This window comes from Doryrhamphus excisus, chromosome 11 (assembly GCF_030265055.1).
Source record: "Doryrhamphus excisus isolate RoL2022-K1 chromosome 11, RoL_Dexc_1.0, whole genome shotgun sequence".
NCBI classification, from domain to species: Eukaryota; Metazoa; Chordata; class Actinopteri; order Syngnathiformes; family Syngnathidae; genus Doryrhamphus; species Doryrhamphus excisus.
In genome coordinates, this window is record NC_080476.1 from 17,610,466 (window position 1) to 17,632,631 (window position 22,166).

The following is a 22,166-nucleotide window of genomic DNA, read 5'->3' on the forward strand; positions in this document are numbered from 1 at the left end:
ACTAAACTAAACTAAAATAAAGTAAAATAAAATAAAAATTAAAACAAAAACGTACTTCATACTTCGGTACTTGACAAAAATTAAATTAAATTAAGGAAAACCAAAACCAAAAAAAACAAAAAAAAATTTAACTATATTTGGAAAGCAGGAAGTGAACAAATGTAACAGTTACTGATTGTAAAAGTACCAGATGGAGGGGTAGGATTTAATAAGCTTTGCTTCTTCCTACTCCTTTTGGACATGTGGAACTGGGAACTGATTATGGGATGCATTCAATTGGAATCTGATGCATGTTGAAATGAAATAAAACCATTACCATTACCATTACCATTACCATTACTTTTCTTGCCTGAGGCAGCTGGGTTCAAAGGTCAATGGCGTTCATCCACCAGGAAGATAGTAAAATCTCCTCACGCTCGCCTCGAACAGGCGGAGGATTTACTTTAAGCTCCGCTTGGAAGACGGCGTGAAAATGAAAGCATTTGTCAAGGAAAAATCATCTCCAAATGATGATGAAGACGGCGTGTACTATCATGGTATTCATGACGGAATACTTCATAATATATCTATTTTATATTCTTATGATTATCAACTGTATATTGAAGCCCAGTTTTCATATTTTGGTTTGCGGACATGAAGTGAAGATCACTAGGTGGTCACTAGGGGTCACTAATGTTACACTGATTAGGCAATAACACCACAAAAAGTACTTTACAGAACAGGAAGTAAAACACAAACAAGGACCTCGACCAATGTTAGCATAGCATGTGTGAGGCTATGTTACAGTATCTCTTATTAGGTCTATTAGTGTAAAGGTGGCTATAGGGGTGTTATTTTATGTCTAGAGGGCTCTAATTATGTTAAGATATTGGGTAATAGGAGTGTGAAGGTGACTCTAGGGGTGTTATTTCATGTCAAGAGAGCTCTAATCATGTTCAAAAGTGTATTTAGAAGGTGGTAAACAAGTTTCCTATGTCTTATTTTCTCTTATTATGTCTACTATATTGGGTAATATGAGTGTAAAGGTGACTATAGGGGTGTTATTTCATGTCTAGAGGGCTCTAATCATGTTACGATATTGGGTAATAGAAGGTAAATGTGACTATAGGGTTGTTATTTCGTGTCTAGAAGGCTCTAATCATGTTAAGATATTGGGTAATAGGAGGGTAGAGGTGGCTATAGGGGATTTCTAGAGGGCTCTAATGGTGTAAAAAGTGTATGTAGAAGGCCATAAACAGGTTTTCTATGCTTAATGTGTCTCATCGTCTCTTAGCATGTCTATTATATTGGATAAAAAGCATGTAATGGTGACTATAGGGGTGTTATTCCATGCCTAAAAGGCTCTAATAATGTTAAACATATTTATAAGGCCATAAACAGGATTTTTATTTTTCATATACTGTAATTTCTTGAATTAGGTCGATTATATTGTGTAATAGGAGTGTAATGGTTACTATAGGGGTGTTATTTTGTGTCTAGAAGGCTCTAATAATGTTAAAAACACAGTTATAAGGTCGTAAACAGGGTTATTATGATGTTAATTCTGTATTTTGGGTATATAAAATTGGGTAATAATAGGGGTGTTATTCCGTGTCTAGAAGGCTCTAATAATGTTATAAAACATTTAGAAGTTCATAAGTTCACGAATTAGGTCAATTATATTAGGTAATAGGAGTGTAAAGGTGACTATAGGGGTGTTATTCATGCCTAAAAGGCTCTAATAATGTTAAAAGCTATATATAGAAGGTTGTAAAAAGGTTTTGCTAACAACCAAAATAGTTAATTTTTGCTCTGCACGTCTTGTCCAAGCTGTAGCTGCTGTAATGAACGATAAGCTAGCCGTGAAGACGAGGCAGCGGGACGCAGCAGGAAGGAAAGAAAGGCAGCGTGCGGTCACTGAGTTGTTGACCTTTGGAATCACCACTCGGCGACGGCAACGCCAGCGAAGGAAGCTAAGCACACACTCGCCTCTTTTTATCGCCGCCTTTTGACGACGGCGACGCTTGAAAGGTTGTCACGGTAACGCGGCCTTGACGGAGGGAGGGAGGGAGGAAGCCGGCACAGCCAACGTTAGAAATAAAAGCAACATTTCACTCTTTTAAAGTCACACTGCGCTGTCATGGCGGATGACACCTTTCTCAGCGCACATCGTCTGGACAACAACACTCTGCTTGAAAGCAACCACTTGGGGAGGGGGGCTGGGTGGGGGGGAGTCCGTTAACAGAAGACCTAAAAATATCCTAACTGGAGAGATTCGAGTCCAAAGTGGGTCACTTTAAGTGGTAGCTTTTCCTGTCATGCACACCCAGGGCCTCTTGTTTGAAAACAAAAATGAAATAATAAAAGAAAAAACAAAACAACGAGCCACAATCCACCTGGCCGAGTTTATCTTGTTTCTCCAACAAGCGTTCGTCTGAACTTGATCCACTTCCCTTGTTGATGGTGGCGATTATTTGGTTCCAGACTGACTGTGGTAAGTCAATTTCCTCAAAGTCCTGATTTGTAAATGAAAAATTCTGCTAGTTAGAGCATAGAAAACCTGTTTACCACCTTCTAAATATGCTTTTTAGAGCCCTCTATACAGAAAACAACACCCCTATAGTCAACTATACACTCCTATTACCAAATATAGTAGACATAATAGAGAAAATAAGACGAAAAAGTTGTTTACCACCTTCTAAATACCCTTTATAACATGATTAGAGCCCTCTAGACATGAAATAACACCCCTATAGTCACCTTTATACTCCTATTACCCAATATAGTAGACATCATAAGAGAAAATAAGACGGAGAACTTGTTTACCACCTTCTAAATACACTTTGGAACATGATTAGAGCCCTCTAGACAGGCTATAACACCCCTATAGTCAGCTTTATACTCCTATTACCGAATATAGTAGACATAAGAGAAAATAAGACACGAAAAGCTTGTTTACTACCTTCTAAAGACACATTTTAACATGATTAGAGCCCTCTACACAGGAAATAACACCCCTATAGTCACCTTTACACTCATATTACCCAATATAGTAGACATAATAAGAGAAAATAAGACATAAAAAGCTTATTTACTACCTTCTAAAGACACTTTTTAACATGATTAGAGCCCTCTAGACATGAAATAACACCCCTATAGTTGCCTTTACACTCGTATTACCCAATACAGTAGACATAATAAGAGAAACTAAGACATAGAAAACCTGTTTACAACCTTCTAAATACACTTTTTAACAGGATTAGAGCCCTCTAGACATGAAAGAACACCCCTATAGTCACATTTACACCCCTATTACCCAATATAGCAGGCATAAGGGAAAATTTTATTTCATGTCTAGACGGCTCGTATTTCCTTATTATGTCTACTATAGTGCATAACAGGGGTGTAAAGGTGACTATAGGGGTGTTATTTCCGGTGTAGAGGGCTCTAATCGTGTTAAAAATGAGTATTTTGAAAGTTATAGGCATGTTTTCTATGTCTAATATGTCTATTTTGATGTCTACTATACTGGGTAATATTGTGTAGGTGACTATAGGGGTGCTATGTTGAGTCTTGAGGGCTCTAATAATGTTCAAAGGTGTATTTATCTGTGGCTGTTAAGATGCTTCATGCTTATTTTTTTTGGGGGGGGCTGTCAGTAAGGTGCCCTCTGAAAAACACACATCGCCATGACAACCGTCCATAAGTCATGGAAATCTTGGTGAAAGTTCTTCGACAGTTTTGATGTCATTGAAAGCATCGTTATGGAAGCAGTGGAGCAAAAGCGAGACGTCCATATGTCTTCAGGCTGGGCTTCTGCTGCGACGTCTGTCCGGGAAACAAACAGATGGAACCATGGAGAAGATTTAGAAGGCGGGGACTAAGTCCAAGAACCTGATCGGGGTATTTAAATTTGGGAAAAAGTTATTCCGACCATCCATATGGTGGAAGACTAATGCATATTTTTCATATGGAATGAAAGTGAATGCCTGCTGTTGATTGGTCCTCTGTCTTTGGACAAATGTGAGTTGAGTTCAAGGGGCGTTGCAAGTCGGGCTGGGACATCGATGACATCACCACAAAAATACGATGCACCTTCACTCAGAATTAGTGGTGGCAAAACCGTTCATTTCAGTGAACAGGATCATTCCGCTTCATTCAGTAAAAAGATCCGTTCATTTCGGTCAATAGGTCATTAGCCTGTGATCCCCCTCTGTGAATAGACCCGGTCAGTCGTGTCGAATCAGTCTGTTCACTCGTGTTCACGTTCGTTCCGACTCAACAACTCACCAACTAGTGCTTTGTCGGTCATGAATAAAATGGCCGGCGGACTGAACGGGTATTTTACGGGCGGTTCATTAGTTCGCAAAAAAAGAACTAGTTCTTTTGACCCGTTTGTTCACGAACGCTACACCACTACTCAGAATCAAAACATGGCGACGGCCGCGGCAAAACTTGTTTACCACCTTCTAAATACAATTTTTAACATGATTAGAGCCCTCTAGACATGAAATAACACCCCTATAGTCACCTTTACACTCCTATTACACAATATAGTAGACATAAGGGAAAATAAGATGGAAAACTTCTTTACAACCTTCTAAATACACTTTTTAACATGTTTAGAGCCCTCTAGATATACAATAACACCCCTATAGTCACCTTTATACGCCTATTACCCAATATAGTAGATATAATAAGAGAAAATAACACATAGAAACCACCATGTATACCACCTTCCAAATATAATTCTTTACCATTAAAGCACTGAAGACATGAAATAGCACCCCTATAGTCACCATTATACTCCTATTACCCAATATAGTAGACATAATAAGGAAAAATAAGATGGAAAACTTGTTTACAACCTTCCAAATACACTTTGGAACATGATTAGAGCTCTCTTGACATGAAATAACACCCCTATAGTCACCTTTATACTCCTATTACCCAATATAGTAGACAGAAGAGAAAATAACACATAGAAACCACGTATACCACCTTCTAAATATATATATTTTTACCATTAGAGCCCTCTAGACATGAAATAACACCCCTATAGTCAGCTTTATACTCCTATTACTCAATATAGTAGACATAATAAGGGAAAATGAGACTGCATTTGGCTGCATGGCGGTCGAGTGGTTAGAGCGCAGACCTCACAGCTAGGAGACCGGGGTTCAATTCCACCCTCGGGCATCTCTGTATGGAGTTTGCATGTTCTCCCCGTGCATGCGTGGGTTTTCTCCGGGTACTCCGGTATTCCTCCCACATTCCAAAAAAACATGCTAGGTTAATTAGCGACTCCAAATTGTCCATAGGTATGAATGTGAGTGTGAATGGTTGTTTGTCTATATGTGCCCTGTGATTGGCTGGCCACCAGTCCAGGGTGTACCCCGCCTCTCTTGCCAGAAGACAGCTGGGATAGGCTCCAGCACTGTCCATGACCCTTATAAGGATAAGCAGTAGAAAATGAATGAATGAATAAATCTGGGTGGATTTCTTTAACACGTCAAATATGCACCCTGCTCTGCCAGGGAATAAGAAGATGTAGCATGAGGGATGGGTGTCGCCAGTGAAATTGTTATTGGTATTGAAATATTCAGACCATTCAAAGATAAAAAAAAAAACTATTACGAAAGTCAACTCTTTTTTTTGTGCCCTGTGATTGGCTGGACCCCGCCTCTCGCCCAAAGACAGCTGGGATAGGCTCCAGCACCCCCCCCCCCCCCCCCCGTGAGGATAAGCGGTAGAAAATTAATGAATGAATCTGGGTGGATTTCTTTAACACGTCAAATATGCACCTGCTCTGCCAGGGAATAAGAAGATGTAGCACGAGGGATGAAGACAGCTAGGATAGGCTCCAGCACCCCCACACAACCCTCATAAGGATAAGCAGTAGAAAATGAATGAATGAATCTGGATGGATTTCTTACAATTTAATAAGCTAACCTAAGCTAACCCCAAACCCCGGGTGCCACAGGGTACCAGGAGATCGGGAAGATCTGGGTTTTCATCTCCATCCCGGTGTGGGTTCTGCATGTTTCTCCACGTGTGTACATAGTACATTCTCCGGGTATTCCGGTTTCCTGCCATGTTAGCTTCCCAAAACATGTTAGCTTCATTGTCCCAAAATGTACCCGGCTTCTCGTCCAGCTGGGTCAGCTGGGATAGGCTCCAGCATGGGTTCACCTTCCTCAGTGACGTCTCCTTTACAATGCATTTGTTACCAGAAGATTCCATTTGAACCGTGGAGTTTTTCTGTCCTTGTTAAAACTGTTTTGGTTAAGAACCGGGGCTGTTTGTGTAGAATTTGAACTTTCTAGTAAAAATACCCGTGACCTTACGTAAGGCCGCTACGACCCTGCCGGACAGCCCCCCTAAGCAAGTCGAAGAACTTGGATGTGTGTTCAATTCCAATGGATTCTCATTGAGGTTCTCTGAAACTGAAGAACAAGGATGATCCTGGATCAGGGAAGTCACCGGAACAACGGAATCGACCTGGAATGGTGCTTCACTGATAGTCTTAGTGTCTCCGTCGATGCAGTTCTCCGACCGGGAAGTAAGGGAATTAAAAAAAGGATGCAGAAGAACCGTTTGGGAGTTGACACGTAGATCCGGATCCAAGTCCAGCATCTTCTTGACGAGGAGTACAAAAAGATGCTCAGTGCGTTGAGGTCCCATGACGTCCTCCATGACTAGTTGGAGATCATCCAGAGAGGAGAGCATAAGAGGGCGGGCGTCTTTTGGTTGGCATCCGGTCTCCTTGGAAAACTGTTCCGGTGACTTAAGTTTCCAGCGTTGGACGCCGGTGTACTCATGCAGGAAGTACACGCCTACTTCCTTTCCGCGGTCCAACACATCATCAGCAGGTTGTCCTTGAGTGTTGGTCACAAAGTTCAAGATGTCGTACTCGCTTCTGCCGGGATAAAGCGGTTGTCCCGTTGCTAGCTCCACGGCAACCAGACCTAAAGACCACACGTCCACCGTCTCGTTGAACGGAACCCCGAGTATGACTTCCGGAGCTCGGTACCACAAAGTCTGAACGCAATCCCCAGGAACAATCTCGGAAACGTTCTTCGCCAAACCGAAGTCGGCTAATTTGACCCGGAGAGGTTGCTCACGGCGGTCCACCACCATGATGTTCTCCGGTTTTATGTCTCCGTGAACTAGTCCCATGCTACTCATATGGGAGAGCGCTGTAGCTAACTGGTGCACCACGGTTCCCAGTTCCTGGATCGGCATCGCGCATTGACGCTGCATGAACTCCCGCAGGTTCTGGTCTAGAAGTTCAAAGTTCAAGCAGATGTTCTCCTTGTGGAAGAAGAATCCGTCCCATCTGACAATATTGCACTTATCAGGATCCAAACGCCATAGTTTCTTCAAGATGGAGATCTCCTCCTTAGCGTCGTTCACAGAGTTCTGGTAGTTCTTGAAGACTTTAATGGCGACCATGGTGTTGGTCTCCGTGTTGCGGCACTTTACCACGACGCCAAAGGTTCCCTCGCCGAGGATGTCCTCCACTGTGTGACACCCGCCCAGCGTGACCCCCTTGTACATCTTTAAGTCGTCTGCATGGACAATAAGTGGAACATAGCGTCACTAGCAAGAACCTGAACAGAGTTCTAGTACTTGTGCTCCTCAAATTTCAGGACAGTGGACAGGCAAACATGATCGCAGGTGCAAGAGGCTAAATTGGCTGAGAAGAACCCGAGTAGAACCACTGCTACTCCACACTGAGAAGACCCAGAAGAGGTGGCTCGGTGGAAGACCCAGGACACATTGGAGAGATTGTGATCTCAGGATCTACTCGGAGGTTGCTGGACTAAGGGAAGTCTGGACTTCCCTGTTTGGGCAACTTCTCCTCCTCCAACCAGACCTCAAATAAACGGCCGATGAAGGATAGATGGAGCGACAGGCAAACGATGGAACCAGCAAACAAATGAAGAACTGGACCGTACCATTTGGATTCTGTAGTACTGACAAAGGTTCCATTTTCCATTCTGCCCGATGGAAGTGGACATCCTGGAGTACTGTCTCTGTTTTTGTTATTTTATTTTATTTTATTTTATTTTATTTTATTTTATTTTATTTTATTTTATTTTATTTTATTTTATTTTATTTTAATTCATTTTAATTTAATTCATTTTAATTTAATTCATTTTAATTTAATTTAATTTAATTTAATTTAATTTAATTTAATTTAATTTAATTTAATTTAATTTAATTGTATTTAATTTAATTTAATTTAATTTAATTTAATTGTATTTAATTGTATTTAATTACATTTAATTACATTTAATTTATTTTTTTATTTTATTTTCTTGTCTTTTTTTATTGTATTTTATTTTATTTTAACATGCATCAGATTCCAATTGAGTGCATCCCATAATCAGTTCCCAGTTCAGAGCAAGAGTGTTAGGGTTAGGGGCCCGGGTCCGGGTTTCGTGTCAGGGTCCGGGTCAGGGTTCGCGTTAGGGCTAGGGGCCCGGGTCCGGGTTTCGTGTCAGGGTCCGGGTCAGGGTTCGTGTTAGGGGTCCGGGTTTCGTGTCAGGGTCCGGGTCAGGGTTCGTGTTAGGGTTAGGGGCCCGGGTCCGGGTTTCGTGTCAGGGTCCGGGTCAGGGTTCGTGTTAGGGTTAGGGTTAGGGGCCCGGGTTTCGTGTCAGGGTCCGGGTCAGGGTTCGTGTTAGGGTTAGGGGCCCGGGTTTCGTGTCAGGGTCCGGGTCAGGGTTTGTGTTAGGGTTAGGGGTCCGGGTTTCATGTCAGAGTCCGGGTCAGGGTTTGTGTTAGGGTTAGGGGCCCGGGTCCGGGTTTCGTGTCAGGGTTCGTGTTAGGGGTCCGGGTCAGGGTCCGGGTCAGGGTCCGGGTTAGGGGCCCGTGTCAGGGTCCGGGTCAGGGTTCGTGTTAGGGTTAGGGGCCCGGTCCGGGTTTCGTGTCAGGGTCCGGGTCAGGGTTCGTGTTAGGGTTAGGGGCCCGGGTCCGAGTTTCGTGTCAGGGTCCGGGTCAGGGTTCGTGTTAGGGTTAGGGGCCCGGGTCCGAGTTTCGTGTCAGGGTCCGGGTCAGGGTTCGTGTTAGGGTTAGGAGTCCGGGTTTCGTGTCAGGGTCCGGGTTCGTGTTAGGGTTAGGGGCCCGGGTCCGGGTTTCGTGTCAGGGTTCGTGTTCGGGTCAAGGTTAAGATTTTGCTTTTGCTTTACTTTACTTTAATTTTTTTAATTATTTGTCATGTACCTAAGTACTCGGTGATATGAGCATCCAATGCCATAATGGGTACCATAGTAAGTGTCAATATAGTGATATATATAGCACATCATGAAAATGATGAAATGCTATGGCTAGCATAACGTAGTCCTAGCATAGAAGTGTTTCAAATGTACTTCCTCCCTGAGATCATATTTCTCCTCTAGATGGAACCAGAAGAGGTGAGGTGTAGACTGTGATTACTGCCCCCGTGACCCGGATCCAGCTCAGCAAAGAATAGAATGGATAGAGTTTGCAGGCTACATGCTAGCTTCACTGAAAACCCCTTAGACATGTTTAGAAGGTGTCTCCAAACTTATGATGCGATCTTGACTGTCCACTGTTTTGGTTCTATTGATTGATCATCCATTCTGCTCCACCTACCAGTTTGGTTCATTTTTGGCAGGCTCATGGCCGCCACTCAGGTTGGAGGTCCGAGGTGGTTAGCATCTCCGATGGTCACTTGTAGCGTTGCGTTGTTGTTACTTTGTGTCTCGCTGGTGTCACCCGGCAAAGTGACGACCTTGCCTTCTCTGTGACATCACATTCTAAAGCCCAATGTTTAGCATCAAAGAGTGAGGAAGTCTAACGCATGCTAACACATGCTAATGACGCTACCGGGGTTGGACTCTTTGAAATATGAATGCCTGATCTTGTGATCATGTGATCATGTGTCCCAATCATGGCCACGCCGCCTTGTCATGAATCCAACCGACCCATGTACGTGACTTAGCATGCTAGCTGTTAGCACACCGCCTTGTCGTGAATCCAACCGACCCATGTCCGTGACTTAGCATGCTAGCTGTTAACACACCGCCTTGTCATGAATCCAACCGACCCATGTAGGTGACTTACCATGCTAGCCGTTAGCACAAGGCGACCAATGTATGTGCCTTAGCATGCTAGCTGTTAGCACACTGCCTTTCATGAATCCAACTGACCGATATAGGTGACTTAGCATGCTAGCCGTTAGCACGCCGCCTTGTCATGAATCCAACTGACTGATGTACATGACTTAGCATGCTAGCCGTTAGCACGCCGCCTTGACATGAATCCAGCAGACTGATGTACGGGACTTAGCATGCTAGTTGTTAGCACACCGCCTTGTCATGAATCCAACCGACCCATATATGGGACTTAGCATGCTAGCTGTTAGCACACCGCCTTGTCATGAATCCAGCGGACCGATGTACGTGACTTAGCATGCTAGCTGTTAGCACACCAGCTTGTCATGAATCCAACCAACCCATGTGCGTGACTTAGCATGCTAGCTGTTAGCACACCGCCTTGTCATGAATCCAGCGGACCGATGTACGTGACTTAGCATGCTAGCTGTTAGCACACCAGCTTGTCATGAATCCAACCAACCCATGTGCGTGACTTAGCATGCTAGCTGTGAGCACAACGCCTTGTCGTGAATCCAACCTACCCATGTATGTGACTTAGCATGCTATCTGTTAGCACACTGCCTTGTCATGAATCCAGCCGACCAATATACGTGACTTAGCATGCTAGCTGTTAGCACGCCACCTTGTCATGAATCCAACCGACCCATGTACAGGACTTAGCATGCTAGCTGTTAGCCCGCCGCCTTGTCATGAATCCAACCGACCCATGTACTGGACGTAGCATGCTAGCTGTTAGCACACCGCCTTGACATGAATCCAGCAGATTGATGTATGTGAATTAGCATGCTAGCTGTTAGCACACCGCCTTGTCATGAATCCAACCGACCAATGTACGTGACTTCGCATGCTAGCTGTTAGCACACCGCCTTGTCATGAATCCAACCGACCAATGTACATGACTTAGCATGCTAGCCGTTAGCACGCCGCCTTGTCATGAATCCAACCGACTGATGTATGTGACTTAGCATGCTAACTGTTACCACACCGCCTTGTCATGAATCCAACCGACCGATGTACATGACTTAGCATGCTAGCCGTTAGCACGCCGCCTTGACATGAATCCAGCAGACTGATGTACGGGACTTAGCATGCTAGTTGTTAGCACACCGCCTTGTCATGAATCAAACCGAAAAATGTATGTGACTTAGCATGCTAGCTGTTAGCACACCGTCTTGTCATGAATCCAACCGACCCATGTACATGACTTAGCATGCTAGCTGTTACAACTTCCTGGTGCGTCCCAATACTTTTGTCCATGTAGGCGTATAAATACTGGCCTAGCTCCGCCCCCTGCTGGTGTCGCCATCTGAAGGCTCAGGAGGACATCACAGCACGGAAGCCTGGAGAAGACCCGGAGGCGTCGCCATGGAGACCAGCTCAGCGGAGCACTATGTAGCGTCCGTTAGGTCGCCATGGATACCAGGTCACACGCCAGGAACATCTGGCCGGACCTCATCAAGAATTCCAAGATGTCGTGAGGTGAACGCGTCCGCCCTTATGTCTCCTCCCTCAAGGTCAAACCCAATGTCATCCCACATTTTGGAGAGCAGACGTCGTTAGCGAGCAGACGCTAATGACCATCAGCGCTAATCAATAGTGGCTCCCTAATCACGGCGAAGCTCGACCTCCAGGCGTCAGGCTGCGTCATTAGCCTGCAGCCCTGCTGGTGGACGTGCACGCACACACACACACACACACACACACACACACGTGCACAGCGCTAATGAAGCAGTTTCATGTGTCACAGTGTTAGCATGCACACATGACGCTCCAGGCTGCCAGGTGCTATTTAGGAAAGCAGCCAGGAGGCCTGACGACGGGTGGGCTAGCAGCTAGCTAACGCGAGAGGAACATTTGTGCTTATTTTGCATCATGAATGAATTCTGCATGTTTACATATTCTAATGAGGAGGAAAAGTCACTTGGAATGTTTTGAGTAAAAATAATGTGATTGGGGGAAATAATAATAATAAAAATTATTATTATTATTAATAATAAAAACAACGGTACATGAACACCTTGCGCTTCTTCACATGCCAGTGCTCTTGTAAAATCATGCGGGTTGTCAAAGAGTGTATTTCCTCAAACGCCTCATCACCGACGCAGATTAATAATAATAATAATAATAATAATAATAATAATAATAATAATAATAATAATTATTATTATTATTATTATTATTATTATTATTATTATTATTATTATTATTATTATTATTATTATTATTATTATTATTATTATTATTATTATTATTATTATAAAGCCATAAAAATAATAATGTTATAGTAATTTTTATTTTTATTTTCTACTTTTTATTTTTACTTTCTTTTCACTTTATTTTCAACTTTATCCAACTAATTTTTATTTATAATAATAATTATTATTATACTATTAATAATAATGATAATAATAATAATTATCATCATTATTATTATTATTAATATTATAAATAAAAATTAGTTGGATAAAAATAAAAAATACTATATTATTATTATTATTATGGCTTTATAATAATTATAATAATAACAACAATAATAATAAATGTTATTATTATAAAGCCATAATAATTATAGTATTTTTTATTTTTATTATACATTATTATATATAATTATATATACTTATATAATTGTTATTATACAATTATTAAAAAATAACTATATTTGGGCTGCACAGTGGACAGGTGGTTAGCACGCAGACCTCACAGCTAGGAGACCAGGGTTCAATTCCACCCTCAGCCATCTCTATATGGAGTTTGCATAATAATAATAATAATAAAAAATATTATCATTATTATTCTGTCATAATTATTATTATCATCATTATTATTATTATATATTTTATTACTATTATTATAAAAAAAAATAATATTTGGGCTGCACGGCGGTCAAGTGGTTAGCACGCAGACCTCACAGCTAGGAGACCAGGGTTCAATTCCACCCTCGGCCATCTCTGTGTGGAGTTTGCATAATAATTATAAGAAATATTATTATTATTATTATGTCATTATAATAATAATTATTATTATCATCATTATTATTATATATCATCATCATCATATTATACTAATATTATAAAAAATAACAATATTTGGGCTGCACGGCGTAGGAGTGGTGAGCATGCAGACCTCACAGCTAGGAGACCAGGGTTCAATTCCACCCTGGGCCATCTCTGTGTGGAGTTTGCATGTTCTCCCCGTGCATGCGTGGGTTTTCTCCGGGTACTCCGGTTTTCCTCCCACATTCCAAAAACATGCTAGGTTAATTAGCGACTCCAAATTGTCCATAGGTATGAATGTGAGTGTGAATGGTTGTTTGTCTATATGTGCCCTGTGATTGGCTGGCCACCAGTCCAGGGTGTACCCCGGCCCAAGACAGCTGGGATAGGCTCCAGCACAAAGAGTGATGTTGATATTAATAATCTGCCCTTCACCTTTGGACCCCGCCCCCGTCCCCCCTTCCCCTACCTGACTCCCTGGAGATCTGCACGAAGGCCTCCACGCCACTCTCTCCATAGTTGCCCTCGGAGGCCAGCGTGGAGACGTAGTTCCATCCCAGGGTGGTGACCACGTCCAGCATGCTCTGAGCCTGGTAGGAGTCAGGAGGAACCACGCGGGAGAAGAAGTCGTAACGTGTGTTATCACTGAGCTCCGGCGCCGTGGAGGCGTAGCTGATCTGAGGGATCTGCCAAGAGAAACAAGGAAGGACAAGATGGTTGCTGGTTCCATTCTCGATCAGGCAATAGATGGCAACACATACAATGATATGACCATACAATGACATAATGTATATTTCGACAATACATGAACCTGAACACATCACAATACGTGAACCTGAATGCACCGCAATACATGAACACATCAACATATCACAACACATGAGCCTGAATGCACCACGACACATCAACCTGAACGCATCAGCATACATGAACACATCAAAATGTCACAACACATGATCCTGAACGCATCACAATACGTGAACGCATCAATACATGATCCTGAACACGTCACAACACATGAACCCGAATGCACCACAATACATGAACACATCAACATGTCACAACAAATGAACCAAAACACATCAACCTGAACGCATCACCATACATGAACACATCACCATGTCACAACACATGAACCTGAATGCACCACGACGCATCAACCTGAACGCATCACCATACATGAACACGTCAAAATGTCACAACACATGATCCTGAACGCAACACAATACATGAACCTGAACACGTCACAACACATGATCCTGAACGCAACACAACACATGAACCTGAATGCACAACGACACATCAACTTGAACGCATCACCATACATGAACACATCAACATGTCACAACACATGATCCTGAACGCATCACAATACATGAATCTGAACACGTCACAACACATGATCCTGAACGCAACACATTACATGAATCTGAACACGTCACAACACATGATCCTGAACGCATCACAATACGTGAACGCATCAACACATGATCCTGAACGCATCACAATACGTGAACGCATCAACACATGATCCTGAACGCATCACAATACATGAACCTGAACGCATCACAAAACATGAACCTGAATGCACCACAATACATGACCACATCAACATGTCACAATACATGAACGCACCACGACACATCAACTTGAACGCATCACCATACATGATACTGAACGCATCACAATACATGAACCTGAACATGTCACAACACACGATCCTGAACGCATCACAATACATGAACGCATCAAAACATGATCCTGAACGCATCACAATACATGAACCTGAACACGTCACAACACATGCTCCTGAACGCATCACAATACGTGAATGCATCAACACATGAACCTGAACACACCACAATACATGAACCTGAACGCATCACCATACATGAACGCATCAACACGTCACAACACATGATCCACAACACTTTTTCTCTTAATATTTTGACTTTATTGTCGTAAAACAGGCTGCATGGTGCATGAGTGGTTAGCGCCCCAGCCACACAGCTCGGAGACCCGAGTTCAAGTCCACCCTCAGCCATCTCTGTGTGGACTTTGCATGTTTTCTGTGACTGTGGAGGCGAGCGTGTCTTAGAGGTGCTGGAATTGGGAGGTTTGCAAAGTTGCACTTTTGAAGTCGAAGTCTAAAAGTTGAAAGAAGATGAAGCTGCAGTTTTGCTGGCACTCCGTGGTTTTCTTCCCTGGGGGGGGCGTGGGGTGAGGGTTCAGGTATTTGCATCATGGCTTGAGTGGAATAACGACAGACGGCCGCATGCGAAACCCTGCTGGGCTTTTACAACAAGAGAAGGCAAATCAGCTTAGATGAACCGCAATCTCCTGGAGTCCAGTGTCCAGTGTCCAATCAGGAGGCATTTACAGCTGTGGCTGTGGGCAACCTACAGGCAATGTTTTTTTATGTGCTTGAAAATGTTGGTCAGCCGACTCCGCAGTTTGTTCCAGCATTACTGTTGGGTTGTGCAATTGACGTGTGGTCATGTGGCCACAGCGACCTACACTTTCTCATGCACTCCAAATCATTATGAAAGGTAAAATATGAAATTGTTATAGATAACCATTTTTTTAACGATCTTTGGACTTTTTACAACATAGTTAACTGTTTACCACCTTTAAATACTACTATTGGAGCCCTCTAGACATGATATAACACCCCTATGGTCACTTTACACTCCTATGACCTAATATAGTAGATATAATAAGACATCGTAAACCTGTTTGCCACCTTTTAAACACTACTATTTGAGCACTCTAGATATGATATAACACCCCTATAATCACTTTTACACTCCTATTACCCAATATAGTAGACATAACACATATAAGACACAATAAACATGTTTACCACCTTCTAAATACGACTATTAGAGCCCTCCAGACATGAAATAACACCCCTATAGTCAGCTTTACACTCCTATTACCCAATATAATAGACATAATAAGACATAGTTAACCTGTTTGGCACCTTTTAAAAACTACTATTAGAGCCCTCTAGACATGATATAACACCCCTATAGTCACCTTTACACTCCTATGACCTAATATAGTAGACATAACAACATGTAAGACATAATAAACCTGTTTACCACCTTTTAATACGACTATTAGAGCCCTCCAGACATGAAATAACACCCCTATAGTCAGCTTTACACTCCTATTACCCTGTATAGTAGACATAATAAGACATATAAGACATAAGACAGTTAAGTTGTTTATCACCTTTTAAATGCTACTATTAGAGCCCTCCAAACATGACATAACACCCCTATAGTCAGCTTTACATTCCTATTACTCAATATAATAGACATAAGACATTTAAGACATAGTTAACCTGTTTAGCACCTTTTAAATACTACTATTAGAGTCCTCCAAACATGAATAACACCCCTATAGTCAGCTTTACACTCCTATTACCCAATATAGTAGACATAATAAGACATAGTTAACCTGTTTAGCACTTTTTAAATACTATTAGAGCCCTCCAAACATGAAATAACACCCCTATAGTCAGCTTTACACTCCTATTACCTAATATAGTAGACAATATATATATAACACATATAAGACATCATAAACCTGTTTGCCACCTTTTAAACACTACTATTAGAGCCTCCAAACATGAAATAACACCCCTATAGTCAGCTTCACATTCCTATTACCCAATATAGTATATATACTATACTATACCAGTATACAGTATATACTAGTAATAGTATATACACTAGTAATATATAGACATAATAAGACATAGCAAATGTGTTTACCACCAATAGCATTAGAGCCCTCTACACATGTAATAACACCCCTATAGTCCCATTTACAGCACTATAGTAGACATAGCAAGACAAAAGTCAGACATAGTATAGACTCCCATGTTATATTTGTTGTGTACAGTACTCCTTGCAGTGTAACATTAGGGACACCTGGGGACCAGTGTAGAATACGACTATTTACTATGTATTTGAATGCCTCATATTTCTATTTGACTTCATTTAGCCCTTGTTATGCTCCACAATGCTGCATTCAGGCAAAGAAAGAAGTCCAGTTTTGGTGGATGTTCTTGCGCGCGTGTGGAGTGGACTGTGACGTCACACTGACAGTGGGCGAGAAAACAAAGCAGCGTGGCGTGACCATATTAGGAGAGGAGGTGTCGCCGAGGGACGCCGGCCGGGCAGACAAAACCAACAATGTCACGTTCAAGCTCCTGGTTCTGGTCTGGTTCCGCTCGGCCGCAAGGAAGCTGTTATGACCCGCCGGACTCATCCCGACCTCAGCGCCGCCACTCGTCACGGTCCTGTGTGCCGCCTTGACGTGTCCCGCCGCGGGTGGCGGAAAGGAGAACGCGTCGCGTGGTTCCTCAGAATGCCTCGGGTGCGTGACGTCACTACGCCGCCTCCTTGCGAGCGGGCGTCGGCGTGACATTTTGGGGTTAAGCTGTGCGGGAGGAGGGGGGGGGGGGGGTCCTGATGGGACGTGATGCTCGCTGACACCAGCCTGCTGACACCCGGACGGCATCGCTCCACTCCAGCAGCGGCTTGACGTTGACTTCCTGTTAAGACGCGCCGGGCTGGAAGCAGCTTCTCTTCAGCAACGTTAGCATCCAAGCTAGCGGCCACATGACCAAGCTTCCACCAGCTGACCTCGTCATGGAACAGCAAACGCAGCACGTCACGACACATGAACCTGAACGCACCACGACACATCAACATGTCACAACACATGAACCTGAATGCACCACAATACATGAACACATCAACATGTCACACCACAGGAACCTGAATGCGCCACAATACATGAACACATCAACATGTCACAACACACGAACCTGAACGCACCACAATACATGAACTTGAACACATCGCAAAACTCCTGAAGGCCTCACAAGACATGAACCTGAACACAACACGTCACATGATCCTGAACGCATCACAATACATGAACACATCAACACGTCACAACACAATACATGAACCTGAATGCATCACAATGTATGACCCTGAACACATCAACACGTCAGGGGATCCTGAAGGCATCACAAGACATGAACCTGAACACATCAACAAGTCACAACACATGAACCTGAACGTATCACAATACATGAACCTGAACACACCACAATACATGAACCTGAATGCAACACAATGTATGACCCTGAACACATCAACACGTCACATGATGCTAAATGCATCACAATACATGAACCTGAACACATCACCACATCACAACACATGATCCTGAACGCATCACAATACATGAACACATCAACAAGTCACAACACATGAACCTGAATGCATCACAATACATGATCTTCAAGGCATCACAATACATGAACCTGAACGCAACACGTCTCATGATCCTGAAGTCATTACAGTTCATGAACCTGAACGCAACACGTCACAGGATCCTGAAGGCATCACAATACATGAACCTGAAAGCAACACGTCACATGATGCTAAATGCAGCACGATACATGAACCTGAACGCAACAACCTACGTTGGACCGAGAGCAGCTTCTCTTCATCAGCGTTAGCATCTAAGCTAGCAGCGGTCATCTGGTCATACGTTGTAAGAAGAATACTGTCATAGATGACTAAGGACTCGGAACACAGCCTCGCTTCTTTTTGCACTTGCACGGCAGCTAACAGCGGTCACGGAATCAAACACGCTCCAGACGCTGCAAGAACTTGAGAGTTTCTCCAATGAGGGCAGATCTTCTCACCTTGTGAAGACGTGTGAATGCCAGGACTTGTTTGCACCCGATCAGGCGCTACCTGCTAACACAACAGCGTGCTAACACACAAACGTGCTAACACAACAGCGTGCTAACACAACAACGTGCTAACGGCGCTTGTGAAGCAGCCGGCAGGAGAAAAACAACACGGATCTCGCTTGGAGGCACCAAATACCAGGAGATAATCTAGACCAAAGACCTGGTCACCAAAGACTAACCAAAGTCACTTCCTGTCTGCCGCCCCTTATGGGGCCCCCGTTCCTGGAAACCATATTCACACCCATAACGGCTCATCTCACCTTGAAGAGCCGCAGGATGTTGGCCACCATGATGGAGACGGAGCTGGCTGCCGCCCCGATGACGGCCACCACCTTGTCGGGCCTGGCGAGGACGGGCGGCTCCCCGTTAGCGCAGCGCACGTCGGAGGCGTCCCTCTCGATAAGGGCCTGCACAAAGGTGAGCGACTGCTCCAAGGCGTAGGTGTCACGCGAGCACGTGTCCAGGATACGCGCCCCCAGGGTCACATTGGGCAGCAAGTCGGGGTCCTTGTTGATGAGGTCGATGGCGAACAACATGGCCTCCAGACGGTGGATGCCCTTCTCCTTCTTCAGCTCGCCGCAGGGTAGGCCCCGCTCGCCGCGGGCGTGCACGGGAAAGAGGCCCCCCAAGATGATGTCCCCGTCCAGGCGGATGGAGTGGGCGTACTCCTGCGTGGCCTGCTGGGGGTCCGCGTCGGATGAGGCGGAGCCAAGCAGCCAGCAGCTGTTCATCATCAGCAGAGACAGGAAGTAGGGACCCGTGACCGTCGGCAGCTTCCAAGCCCGCGTCATCATGCCGGAGGTGGATACGCGGGGACGGCGGTGGGGTCGTGATGGGCGGGACCATGGAGGCCCCCCCCCCCTCGCCCCCGAGTCCAAGGACTGGATTGGCTGACTCTAAAAGCCAGGAGGTTCTTCTGTAGTCCTCCTTCTGGTCTGGAACATCTCCTCCTCGACGTCGGCTTTTACATGCTTCCTGAAACACAACATCAATGTCACCATGCATGAACCTGAATGCATCGCCATACATGAACGCATCAACACATCACAACACATGATCCTGAACGCATCGCAATACATGAGTGCATCAACATGTCACAATACATGAACCTGAACACATCAGAATACATGAACCTGAACACATCAACACTTGATCCTGAACGCATCACAATATATGAACACATCAACCAGTTACAATACATGACCCCGAATGCATCACAATCCATGAGCCTGAATGCATCATGTCACAACGCATGAGCATGATCCTGAATGCATCACAATACATGAACCTGAACACATCAACACATGATCCTGAATGCATCATAATATATGAACACATCAACAAGTTACAATACATGAACCCGAATGCGTCACAATACATGAGCCTGAATGCATCATGTCACAATACATGAACCTGAATGGATCAACATGTCACAACACATGATCCTGAATGCACCATAATATATGAACACATCAACAAGTTACAATACATGAGCCTGAATACATCACAATACATGAACCTGAACGCATCACAATATAGGAACCCGAACGCATCACAATATAGGAACCCAAATGCATCACAATACATGAGCCTGAACGCATCATGTCACAATACATGATCCTGAACGCATCATAATACATGAACCTGAACTCACCGCAATACACGAACACGTCACAACACATGACCCTGAATGCATCACAATATATGAACACATCAACAAGTCACAATACCTGAACCCGAATGCATCACAATACATTAGTCTGAATGCATCATTTCACAATAGTTGAACCTGAACACATCTCAATACATGAACCAGAACACATCAAAAAGTCACAACACATGATCCTGAATGCATCACAATATAGACAATATAGGAACCCGAATGCATCACAATAGATGAGCCTGAATGCATCATGTCACAATACATGATCCTGAACGCATCACAATACATGAACCTGAACGCACCGCAATACATCAACAAGTCACAATACCTGAACCCGAATGCATCACACTACATGAGCCTGAATGCATCATGTCACAATACTTGAACCTGAACACATCTCGATACATGAACCAGAACACACATCAACAAGTCACAAGACATGATCCTGAACGCATCACAATACATGAACTTGAACGCATCACAATACAAGAGCCTGAATGCATCATTTCACAATACTTGAACCTGAACACATCTCAATACATGAACCCAAACGTATCAACAAGTCACAATACATGAACTTGAACGCATCACAATACATGAACCTGAACACATCACAATACAGGAACCCAAATGCATCACAATAGATGAGCCTGACTGCATCATGTCACAATACATGATCCTGAACGCATCACAATACATGAACCTGAACTCACTGCAATACACAAACCTGAATTCACTGCAATACATGAACATGTCACAAAACATGAATGCATCACAATACATGAGCCTGAATGCGTCATTTCACAATACTTGAACCTGAACACATCTCAATCCATGAACCAGAACGCATCAACAAGTCACAAGACATGATCCTGAACTCACCACAATACATGAACGCATCTACACACCACAACGCATGTTCCTGAATGCATCACAATAGATGAACATGATAATTGTGACAATTGTTGACTAATTGTAGTCAACTTATCCCTAATGGGAGCTAACAGCGCTAACACATCCTTGTGTACATTCAAGAACAGAGTCCGGGTCTCCAGTGTGTCAACTGTCTTGACATACTGTAGACAAAGTCCCTCTAATATGAATCAATACAATACAATTTACATTTCACACAAAAAGGGTCGTAAAAAAGCCTGGTCTGTTTGATTCATGCATTCACTCATTGCAGACAATTGACACAACTGATCCTGATTAACAGAGAAGCTGAATGGTGCGTTTACGTACCTTGGTCTGCCTTCCGCAGGACGAGCGACACTTTCCCGCGCCGCTGTGGACTCTTCACCCGCCAAAGCCAACAAAATTGTCCGGTTCTCCTCCCTCCTCCCGTGGATGGAGCGACTCCTCTCGTCACCGACACACAACCACACCACCCCCCCCCCCCCCACCTCCCACACTCCACGTCACAGCAGCTCAAGTTCCACGAAAGGTGGAGGACTCGCGGGAGGGGGGGTGAGGGCGGTCTGCACGGCCAGGCTTGGTGAGTGACAAGAAGAAAAGTGACGTGTGCGAACAGGTGATTTAAAAATCTGCTTCTTCACGGAATGTTTAACATACGTGGTTCTCTGGCGACCCCCAGCGGA

General features: G+C 43.8%; 2 protein-coding genes across 3 annotated transcripts in view; both read right to left on the bottom strand.

Annotated features, from left to right (window-relative positions):
* grm8b (glutamate receptor, metabotropic 8b) overlaps window positions 1–21,962 on the bottom strand; it is a 33,299-nt gene extending 11,337 nt beyond the window's left edge. The window contains exons 1-3 of one of the 2 annotated variants that reach the window (XM_058087673.1): window positions 21,811–21,962; window positions 19,166–19,880; window positions 13,587–13,803 (exon numbers count right to left, since the gene is read on the bottom strand). In XM_058087673.1, the coding sequence (XP_057943656.1) occupies window positions 13,587–13,803; window positions 19,166–19,699 (751 nt within the window). In that variant the 5' untranslated portion in view covers window positions 19,700–19,880; window positions 21,811–21,962. The remainder of the gene's footprint in view (window positions 1–13,586; window positions 13,804–19,165; window positions 19,881–21,810) is intronic. The other variant, XM_058087674.1, reaches the window with a different exon arrangement.
* On the bottom strand, window positions 5,856–10,448 carry LOC131138608 (homeodomain-interacting protein kinase 3-like). Its single transcript, XM_058087675.1, has 2 exons — window positions 9,601–10,448; window positions 5,856–7,550 (listed from the first exon to the last, which is right to left on the bottom strand). The coding sequence occupies exons 1-2, from the start codon at window positions 9,626–9,628 to the stop codon at window positions 6,265–6,267; spliced, it is 1,314 nt and encodes a 437-aa protein (XP_057943658.1). The 5' UTR covers window positions 9,629–10,448; the 3' UTR covers window positions 5,856–6,264.
* Window positions 21,963–22,166: the final 204 nt, after the last annotated feature.